The following is a 12415-nucleotide window of genomic DNA, read 5'->3' on the forward strand; positions in this document are numbered from 1 at the left end:
ACATAATAATTATTGTTATTATCATTTTTTTTTTACTACACAAAATGCTATAATATATCTTTGGGGTCGTACAAAGAAAAAAAATAACTTAACGTGATTATAAAATAGATTAACGCGTTAAGTTAGAAGTTACTTCTTAGAAAAAAAGTAACTCGTTAAGTAACTTAGTTAAAAGTAACTTAACTTCTTAACTTAATTTTAACTTTTTAACTCGTCCAGCCTTGCTTTAAGTTGACCCCCCCCCCCCCCCCCCCCCCCATTTCAATAATACGATCAGTCTGCTCCCATCAGCTGAGTCGGATCTCAGTAGCAGTCTATTCTCACGAGCCAAACTGTACTATATAGCCTTACACAGTATACATCATCTTTCTTCGCTCAAATTGGAACACAGCGAATTTTAACTTAATTCGTTATTGACCATTCTATTTTGTTGTGAAATACTACAATAACATTATAACATTATAAGTCATAATTACATCAACACCAACAAATTCTCGTCTCCATTCCACTGTCGTCGAATCAACGACGTCAATCAGCTAAGAAATTATATTAATATACATCCACACAACATGATAAACAGAATTACCACTAACAACAGTTAATAAGACACGCAGACTCAAGTGTACCTTTAAGTAAAAAAACCCATGTTTATAAATCTGTACTAACGAATTACGATCCCAACCATTCGTAATTATACTTTAATAAATAGTAAAATATAGGGCAAAGAAAGTCGACATTCCAAATCCCATCAATTATTATTCATTAAAATAGCTAACTATAACACCTCAGTTAATATATTATTATAACTTATAAGGCAAAGTTTCATCAATGGCCATTCCATATTTTTGATTCATTACATATTATGTAAAGTTATTCCACAACACAAAAATTTTAAATATTTTTAATAATAATATAATATTACGTTTCCGTAGATCATTATTAGTTGGTAAATCAAATAAAATTAACGATTTAACTTATATTAAAACACATTTTTAAATTATTGTTGAAAGTATTAAAAAGCTTGAGACTCCAGGTTGCTTATTCATAGATGTTTTAGGCATTTTTGAACAAGTTACAAATTCTATTAATAATCTTTATGAAGATAATAATATAGCGTAATAATTCAAAATAAATCAATCATTAATAAAAATAAAAGATTGATAATTTTAAAAGAAATTTCTAAAATACGCCAAGTTGAGAATGTTGACTTCAAGGGTTCTTCTATCAAACATTTCCCTCCGGAAATGTTTAAATATTCACCCATAACAAGTGTTGATGTGGAACGAAGTTTTTCTGCGTACAAACACATTGTTACAAACCGTTATAATTTAACCGAGATAAATATGGAAAATATTAGTAATCGCTACTTGTTGTTTTTTAAATAACAATTAAATTGTATATTTTTCATCAAAATTAAAAAAAAAAAATTGTGTATAAAATTTTAGTTTATTGATATAATCATTTTTTCATCATTAATGTTTTGATTTTATAACGTTACAATAAATAAATAGCTGTAATATTCAAAAACTATTTTGCATATTTTGTGCTTTTTATGTGCATATTTGAAACTTTTTAATTGCATATTCGAAACTTTTTATTATTTACATCCATATTTTACAATTTTCAATGCATATAAATTCGGTCTTTACTGGTAGGTATACTTATAGGTAAGTTATAGTGAGTTTAGAGCTATAACTCATAATTGATAGGTAGGCACACTACAACAATCACCATGTATTCCGGCGTGTAGCATCTAGACCAATCCCTAGGTTGGGTGAACTCCATCTCCATGTGTATCAATACCAATACTTCATAAGTGATAAAAATAAAAATAATAAACAAGGTAATTGGGCTGGGATGTGGATTTTGAACCCTTTTGAACCCCTCCCTCGAGAATACGTTATAGCCTGGCGACTGGTGCACCAACAATATTACCTTTATATATAACATTATTCACATATTATATTTCAATTAAAATTTGAACACAATAAAGCTTTATTGGCCGTTTTACTTATAGGCACTCCTCATTAGTTATTCTTACCTGATATCGTCTAGTTCCAGTAGTTCCACAATTAAACATCGTTACAATAATAATATGCACTCCCTCTGTCGTTATCGGCCTACCTTATCTATTCCACGACGTACGATTGCCTACCTCGATCGAATGCATTCAAGACGGCAATAATTATACGTCCATTGCATTATTGTGGTGCTCGCGGTGCAGTTCGCAGTCCGTTCGTCAATCGTTCAAACTCTAAGTCTTCATAACTTTGAAATGTCCAGTCATAACCGCTACAGTACTACGCTAGCATCAGCCATATCGCGTAAGTTGTTCACGTAGAGTCCATTGTATGTTATAATTACAAAATATTATGTCGTATTATGATATATAATATGGAAATAGGTACCGAATTGGACACTGATTAGTAGACGCAGCAATCAATTTAATATTCGTCTTTGTGAATTGTGGCGTGACTATATTATAGTGACTTGCATAGACTATTACGAAATAGAGTCGTTGGCATAAGTGAAACTAGAAAATTGTATTAGGATTTAGGACAGGCCAATAATGATAAATATGAAAAATATTATAGTTACAAAATACGTTTTTAATTTTAAATATCTTATCAGTTCTATTAGATCAGTACCTACCTATGTTATCCAGTCAGTATTAGGTCAGGCCGTGGACAGTTTTGCCTATGGTCGTATAGGTATATGCACAAAGTTACCTCAGAGTTTTTACATATTATTATATTGTAAGTATGGTTGACGCTGGAAAACAAGTATATTTACACGGTGGTCAATCTCCCTTAGGGGTCTGCCCAAAATCGTTCCGTAATCGTGTAGGTACCTAATACTCGATTTTTGAACCACTCGCGCAGCGTACCTACAAATTAACAGTCCTGCACGTATTATCATGAGGACTTACACGGCTTATTTTTATAGGTATTGACGTAAACGTAGGATTTGTTTTTCTGTTATTCATTTACGTAAGCAGAGGTATCTCTATACACGTATTAATATTGTTACCTAAGTCCTAATTAATAAATAGCATTGTTATTTGTTAGATTAGAGTAAACCCATAAATACGGACTTAAAATAATAATTGTTCACAATTAACCGTTTGTATACCGCTAGGTAGGTACTACAAAACTAAGATTATTGTAGACTATATAATATAAAGACCACTATAATAACGAATTACGATAAAGCGATTATTATATTATTTCATTTTGATATTAATATAATATAATATGTGCAAACAATATTAACTGCAGCTAGTGTCATCATGCTTATTAATTTTAATGAGCATCTTCTACCTAACTGCCTTCATTTATTTATTTTGGTACTATAACCTATTTTGTTTTCTTATACATTTTTACCTTTAATGATTTTAGCTCATTCATAACGACGATTCATTTTATTTTTTTAACACGACTATTGAGTATTTTGCCGTATTTATCCAATAATAAATTATAACTGAAAAGTTTAACGGATATTTGATATTGTCTTAAATCATTTTACTAGGCATCAAAGTCTATGTAGGTACCTACCTACGTTTTATATTGATATATGCATGTAGTGTTTCGTATATATATATATATATATATATATATCAACACGTACTTTAATATCTGTCAATAATATATTACCTAAATTAAAAAATAAATACCTTGGTACTTATAGTTTATACTTTTTTTTTATATATAGAGCTAAAAGCAAAGCCGACGGAAATGGAGAAAAAAATTATTGCGAAAATGTTAGATTTTAACGACTTAACCTGCTCAATATGCTTCGACATTTTTGACAAGGTTTGTATAGAATAACTAATAGTGTACAATAAAATATTGGTAAAAATCGGAAATATTTGTAAACGTTTTGTGGATTTTATTTGTTATTGATAAGTAGGTATCGGTATTATTATTATTTCAAAGTCATAAGACTCCGTGGTACTATGCACCCCACCGATAATTAATATACCTAATAGTATCTACCTAGACACCTAGTTGGTAATTGTGTTACTGGCACATACAAATATAAATCAAAAAAAATGTTTTTATTTTTCTCTATCATCACTTACATTTTTCACTGTATAATCGCCAAAAATTAAAAAAATATATGTAAGTATCAAAATAATTTGAATTGCGTGAGTTTTGAAATTATTAAATTACCTATTATTGTATTAATATAAATTAAAATAATAATATTTAATCTAGTATAGGTACAAATATGTTATACCCAAAGCTTTTATTCAGTTATAAGTAATTCATAACAAAAATGGTTTCTATGTTTATATTATTGTGTTTAATAGCTGTAACTTCTAAATTAGATTTTAAATGTAAAGTATTTGGAGTCGCTAGTAGTTCTTTGTATCTATAAGTAGTATTTAAGAGGATGACAACTCAATATTTGTTTTCTCTCTCAGACCCACGTGAAACATAGGTACTAAGTAGATAAAAATATGCTTTCACCTAAAATCATTTTTATGATTTTTGTGTAATCTTAGAGTAAAATCACTTATTTTAGTGATATTTAGTTTACTAATAATATTTTTAAAGGTTTGACGTATCGGTTTTACATTTTTTTTTTATTATTTGACTTTCTTCCACCTTAAACATTTTTTGTAAATTTATATTATTTTAAAATTCCTTTTAGACAATATTTAGATAAATCGATACGTCATACCTAAAAAATATTATTCTCTGTAATTTTAGTAATGGTTGATTTTACTCAAAGATTATTAAAAATCATAAAACAAATGATTCTGCGTAAATGACAAATGTGCTTTAATTTCTATGTTGCGCGTAGGTTAGAGAGTGAAATCAAACAGTGCACTAACATTCTCTTAATAAAAGAATTTTAATTTGTACGGATTTTTATTTAGCCAAACTAATTAGTTTTTTTTACCATCAATCGACAATCATATAATATTCTAATATTCGATTATAATAATGCATAAAGAATTTTAATTTATTAATTTATACCATTGAATTTAAAACATTTATTTTAAATAAATTGGTACTATCTGACCCAGTGGCGTACGCAGGATTTTTCAATGGGGAATAACCAATGAATTTTGATCGAAAATAATGTTTTTAGTGAATCTAACCACTTGAAAAACGGATCTTTTCGTTTCCGGTTATGTCGTTACCAAATCTGTCAAAATAAGAGGGTAATTGATTAAAAAAATACATCACAGGATGTTAAAAAATGTCGCCCAAATACATTGCAATTTTTACAAACTAGCCCAAACGAAAACCACTCGATATTATTTTCTAACAAAGCCATCACCAAAGCCCCATTCTAAGTCTCCAACCACTCACTTCACCATAACCTTTCTTTTCCACTTTTCCAAAATGTCGAAGGTATTAACCTTTGTAAACGTTTTCAAGTTATTGAAACCTCTCGTCCGTCACCGAATCATCTGTCTCTGTCACTATCCCAGGTGGCCATATAAATTCTATAGGTAAGGCATCTTTTAAGCCTCTAAGGCGTCTAAAATGCAATATTAGTGCTATGAATTATTAGTTATTAGTTGAATAAAAATTCAACTTGTCTCTTGAAGTTTCACCAATGTAGGTGTTATTACTTAATACTTATTCCTGTTTAAGATATGCAAAACTCCAAGGCTGGGCAAGTTAACTATTTTTTTTAAATCGTTAAGTTAAGTTAATTTGGAAAAATTTAAGTTAAGTTTAAAGTTAAAAGTTACTTTCCTTTTTTATTTAACTTGTTAAAGTTACAAGTTAGTTGGAAAAAAAGTAACTTAACTTAGTTAAAAATAAGTTACTTTTTTTTCATATAAAACTTATAATTACACTATTTACACCTCATGTTAAAGATTTACAAATAACATAATATTATAATGTAGGTTTTATCTTTAAAAAATGTATTTTGCTGTAGGTACCTACTTATAAACTATGAAATTCAACAAAATAATTAAATTATTTGTATATACCTATTTTATTTTAATATGTCCTGACATTTTTTTTATCGAAATCGGTTTGGTGGATCTTTAGTTATAAAATTTATTCAAAATGTACACTTATTTTTATATGTATAGATTTGTTGGCTAATATATAATAATGATTTTTTATCCCATACATTATCTGTTCGGCCAAAATTTTTCCTATAAAAGGCGTTAACACACGATAAAATATGACATTTCATTCTTAGACGCGAAGGCCCTTATATACGCTCTCATATTATAACGCCGAGCTTGCTCTTCGAAAACCCCCATCGCTTTCTTTCTCTAGTATTTGATAAAGAAAATTCAAAATAATAGTTAGTTGTAAATATTAAATACTGTTCACTGTTACCTGCTGGCTACTAGCACACAAGCGAATGAATTACTCTCAAATCACTCCGGAATAGATTTTTACCAGTTATCACTGATACCGATAACCACCCGGTTATAGTAAATACAATGGGTCTGGGGTCACTCTCTCACTCCGAGCAAAATTATTCTTAAACATTTCCATGAATGAATATTAATATAACAAACAACAAATTTTAATTAAAACTGACCGTTTACAAACGTATATGGGATATTGGATTTGGATAATATATGTTTTTCTTTTCTAAATAATAATTAACCGCATGGCACTAATCTTTAATATCTAGACATACTATATTCTGTGAATAAGAAATAATATAAAATATTATTCTTTATTTCTCATAAGTCGTTTCGTATATTTTGACATTCATAGTTCCATTAGCTATTATCATTGTTTAAATATACAGTAACTATAATATTATAGTATATTTAATCAATGGTAGGTCTCTACTTGTATTTAAATACGTTATTTTAAAATCCAGACATATTGCAGAACACTTTGACAGTCTATAATATTTAGAATACTCGATACCTACATAATAATATATAGCAGAATAATTTATATTTAACATAATAATTATTGTTATTATCATTTTTTTTTTACTACACAAAATGCTATAATAAATCTTTGGGGTTCGTACAAAGAAAAAAAATAACTTAACGTGATTATAAAATAGATTAACGCGTTAAGTTAGAAGTTACTTTAAAAAAAAAGTAACTCGCTAAGATAGAAGTTACTTCTTAGAAAAAAAGTAACTCGTTAAGTAACTTAGTTAAAAGTTACTTAACTTCTTAACTTAATTTTAACTTTTTAACTCGTTAATGCCCATCCTTGCAAAACTCATCGGCCACCATTCTCATATGTAATATATAATATTTTTAAATTAACTTAATATGGTTAGGTACTTATTGAAAAAGTGATCAATTTTAATTAATAGAAGGAAAATTGGTGCAACATATGAATAATACAAATAATAATTACGGTATAGAGTCATAGAGATAGATGGATCTAAAAAAATACGAAAATCGCAGGAATTTTTTTATAGAATCAGTGATAACCACCAGATAGCGCTACATTTATTAACTTTGAAATGGTCATTCATCAACATTTTAAAATTAATTAATTATAGGTACTTGAAAAAAAATTCATTTAGCTTCCGAAAATTTTCCATTTCGAGTACTGCCTAAAGTTAAGTTTAATCCTATTGTAATAAAATATTTACATTCATATTATAGTAAATAATTCTCCAAAAATGAAAAAACCAAGAAAGTGTACATGATGACTCCGATTTGGCAATAGTTTTCAAAATAATTATTGTTTTTATAATAATTACCTACATTACCTACTTATATTACCTACCTATTTTAAACTTTTAAATAATAATAGACAATTTCCCGAGTTTAACAAATATATTTTGTAATTGACAGGTATATGTATATTAATTACATCTTAGAAAAAAACAATTGTTGTACAAGTCAATAACATAAAATATAAAACAATAATATTCTTGTTATTTAAACTACAACTATTCTTATAAATTATGATTTATACCTTAATAAATTGAATAATATTATAAATAGTGGCCCAAGTTGGACTAAAAATGTAGAACGTAATTTGCAGAGATGCATGAAAAGTTATAATAACTTATATTAAAGAATAGTAGGTACCTAAATTTCAGATTCATACAAAGTATTTATTAACATTTCTTTTATTATCAGTTTATTGTTATGTAAAACATCTCATTCAATGGTAAAAGTGTAAGGTATCTTTTCGGATGTTTTCAAAACGAGAGATAGGTATTAATCATAAAATTAATTAATAAAAAGTAAAAACCAATACTTTTAAAATTCGATGCTCCGACGCTATACTAAAGTGATTTAAATAGGTATTGTTAAGATTACAACAGAATATTTGTTATACGTATTACCTAATTGAATTAAAAGAGAATGTTTTGGAGGTAAAATATTATACGATATTTACCATTTTGCCCCACAATGCTGACTAGTTTGTCGGTATTTATAATAAATACATTTTAACAATATTTTCCGCAATTGTTGTGTTTATGATGTTCTCACAATCGCGTTATAAAAAACCTTATATATTACAAGATACATATTATTTGTGATTTGTGAATATAAAATGTTTTTTTTTCTAAGTGCGTGTCTTTATAACAGTATGCTTAGCATGTTATTAAATACTGACTTTAAAATATGTAGTCTTTGACAAAACAAATATCACGTGTTTGCATAACTCCTAAGAACTCCGGGAGTTCGGTACACACCACACACATGAAATATAAATTACATAATTGCTTTAAGCGATCCAAAGACCTCGATTGTGGTTGTTTTCTTAAAATTATGAACTATGCATGATATATCTAATATTATTAATTGCGTTACGTACAGTACTTAATATTTGTTTATAAAAAACGTACATAACCATCACCGTGTAATTATGATACCTATACCTATATATTATAACATGCAATGCATCTAATCAAGTGTGTTACGTATCGCTAGCAAAAAGCAAATTTAATTCACTACCCAACAAATGGAAATATTTAATAAATTAATTTTTAGCATTCGTAAACTAACACAAATTAGTCACATCAAGTTAGAAATAAAAAATTATATTTCAAAACGTGTTCGGTTGTAAAATGGTTGTAAAATATGAAAATATGCATGTTTATTATTATTTTTAAAAATTAAATGAAATAAGTAGGTTTTTTCTATGTAGTATGTATTAATCTTCGTCGTTCATAGACAATTTTGATACTTTAGAGTTAAATCATACACTTACGTACAAACAGCACGGGGTCCATGATCTACCGCAGGTAGATTGCCAACCTGATAATGTACTGCTGCGAATCAGAATTTTTATTCCGGGCAACAGAAAAGTTAAGATACATTTTGAACACCATACACCGAATATTAAATAACAAATTGAACAAAGTTTGAGTCGTATAGAATTGGTACATTTAACGGGCAACGAAGTGCCAGCGGGATCAGCTACCTAGTTAAATATATAATTAACCATATTACTTTTTTTTTTATTATTATTTGCATACCTAGTGACTACATTGGTATAACTAGAAAATGTTACGCTATACAGAAAGTTACATGAAATTATATACTCATAAGTCTAATGTTTTAATTTTGTCATGCGAGTATAGAATAATTTTTTTTTAAGAGATTTCCTAAAATATATTTTGAAAAGTGCTCCTTAGTTAAGACAGTGTGTATATAAATTAAAAATCCTAAAATATAAATAGGTAGGTATTTAATTTAATTTAATTTTAACCATTTTTATTTTTTTTTTGTGATTTTACTAGCCGGCAGAGTTGAATTGCAGTCATGTGTTTTGTTTCAAATGCATTAAAAATTGGATGCGTAATAACAAGTCGTGTCCAATGTGTCGGCGAAACACAATAGAACCACCAGTTGTGTGCACTATGTTGGAAAAACTTATTTCAGAAATGCAGTCAGTTTCTGTGCCTGTTGTAAATCGACGCTACACGAGTAAGTTAAATACCTTAAACGTATAATAATATTAATATCTCAACAGCTCTAAATTTTAAGTTTTAACATAATATAATATGAAACATATACATTTAGAACAATAACAAAGGTTATAACCTTATAGGTAATATTAAAAAAAAATATTTAATAATGCATTTAGGCAAGGCTGGGCAAGTTAACAATTTTTTTTAACTTGTTAAGTTAAGTTATTTTAAAATAGTTAAGTTAAGTTAAAAGTTACTCGTATTTTTTTTCGTTAACTGGTTAAGTTAAGAGTTAATTTTGAAGAAAAAGTAACTTAACTTGGTGTTAAGTTAAAATTTGCTGATTTGCAAAAATAAAAAATTCCAGACACATAATATGGTTTATTTGATAGTTTTTCTTTGCGTTCAAGAAAATAACTGGGGAAATTTAAAATAATACATCAAAGTAAAAACACATTAAAAATTTGGACAATTCTTCGGACAAAAGTTAACTTAATTTAGATATTTTTGAAATAAAACTAACTGAAGTTAACACGTTAATCTTGAAAAAAAGTAACTTATTTAGTTAGAAGTTAATTTGGAAAAAAAAGTAACGAGTTAATTAACTTAATTAAAATTAACTTAATTTTAACTTTTAATTCGTTAATGCCCAGCTTTGCATTTAGGTATGACCTAAAAACTTTCAAAAATACCATAAAATGTATACTTGAAATAATTTTATAACAATGAAAAAAATAAGGGATAATTTGTAGATTGCCTGATTGCATAACTATATAGCTTTAAATTATTAAATCTTCATAAGGATTCTATTTGAATGTGTACGTATAAAATATATATGTGTATATATTTATAAATATCTTTTTATATTATTATTTTTATTATTTATCCTATTTAAGTAGGTACAGTTTATAAAGCGCAAGAACCTTTAGCCACAACACGTCCAGCTGGTAAAAGAGAACTTAATGGTCGTCCACCTTGGAGATAGAGAACGAAGAACAATCATAACCCTTTTAATATATAATATGCATATAATAATCTATATTTATACGTTTTTAAAGTCAATAATGTTTGTAATTTTTATTATTTTAACTAAATGAATAACTATATCTTTATATTAATCCTAGACTCTAGAACCTATATAGAATAAACACAGTCTTGAAGGCTAGTTATAGAGAAGACTATGAATATATTTGTATTTTAATTGTTTAATAAGTAATAATTATTTGTATAATGATAAGATAGGTAATATATTTTTAACTTTTGAATATTTTTATATAAGCTTTTTAAATGATTCTTGATTTTTTTTTTATAAAATATAATATAAAATATAGTTTGAGCATTGAAATGTTGTAGGTACATATATCTTATACTAAAAATAAAAATATCTCAAGAAACTATAATAACTATGTACTTAGTGTTACCCCATGAGTAGTACAATATGTACCTACTTAGGTAATTACCTACCATCAAACGATACTTTCAATAAAAGTGATTTTTTAATATATTTGTGAATTTTTCCTGGTTCACCTTACAAAAGTAAGTAATCATTTATCCTATTTTTGAGGACTTGACATGGTTTGACATGAAAATGAACATATAAATAATAAGTACAGTTAGATGATATATTTGGCAAAATATTTTTCTCATCATACTCCTTATGGTTGTAAATAACTATAACTCAGAAAAAGTAATGAACAAGTTCAAAAATTATTGAAATCTACGTCGTAAAAAATTTAGTAACAAATATTTAATTTACTAGGTAAAATAAATAGTTACCTATTTAGTTATTTATATTTTTTTTTATCAATTACCTATGTATTTTAGTATTTTATTTAATTATTAAACATTTTTAAAATGGTATTTTTTTTCACAAAAAATTACAAACTTACTAACTTGAAAATAGGGCGATACCACCTATTTAATTGTTTATAGTTTTGATGATTATAAGGTCTAGATTAAAATATAAATAAACTTATTCTATAAAAATATATTAGCAATAAATATGGTAATATTATGTTTAATTTTGAATGTAAAATAGAAAATAAAATAAATAGTTTAGAGCAATATGTAAACGGAAAACATACATTTTTCGTTACCATTTTGTGTTTTGACAGTGAAACCGATTTGCTTTGATCAGCATAAATCATAATACAACTACCTACTATTTTCCCGGAAGCAATTATTTTATATTTTGAAAATAGACACCCGTTCTAATTTTATCTAGTTATACCGGCTAGTACCTACATTAGAAGTGCATATTTTCTATACTACCGCCTGCAGCATGTTTTTTAGGTTGAAATATACACAGGTATCTACTATTATAGTACTAATAGGTTCTAAATTAAAAACAACAAGTCGCGTTATCGTAATCTTTTGGGAATTAATTAGAATCAGTGGATAGGCTATGACTCCCCACAGACCGTAGCCCGTAGGACGGGTTCTTATATTATATTATTTAATATTTAACAACGAGGTCATAAGAGCATTAGGATTTCTCGTGTATTTTTTAAAAATATTAATAAAAACATATAGGTATACGCGTCTACTTCTGAAATAAACGCGTATATATCTACCA

The 12415-nt window shown here is 27.2% G+C and overlaps 1 protein-coding gene across 2 annotated transcripts; it reads left to right on the top strand.

Annotated features, from left to right (window-relative positions):
* Positions 1-2212: 2212 nt before the first annotated feature.
* Positions 2213-11225, top strand: LOC132937361 (uncharacterized). Of its 2 annotated transcripts, none has more exons than XM_061004179.1 (4): positions 2213-2324; positions 3712-3812; positions 9670-9856; positions 10737-11225. In XM_061004179.1, exons 1-4 carry the CDS (start codon positions 2276-2278, stop codon positions 10823-10825), a joined length of 426 nt encoding a protein of 141 aa, XP_060860162.1. In that variant the 5' UTR covers positions 2213-2275; the 3' UTR covers positions 10826-11225. The 2 variants fall into 2 exon arrangements, with proteins under 2 accessions (XP_060860162.1, XP_060860163.1); XM_061004180.1 differs by having other exon boundaries at positions 10740-11225.
* Positions 11226-12415: the final 1190 nt, after the last annotated feature.

The sequence above is a fragment of the Metopolophium dirhodum genome, chromosome 1 (assembly GCF_019925205.1).
Source record: "Metopolophium dirhodum isolate CAU chromosome 1, ASM1992520v1, whole genome shotgun sequence".
NCBI classification, from domain to species: Eukaryota; Metazoa; Arthropoda; class Insecta; order Hemiptera; family Aphididae; genus Metopolophium; species Metopolophium dirhodum.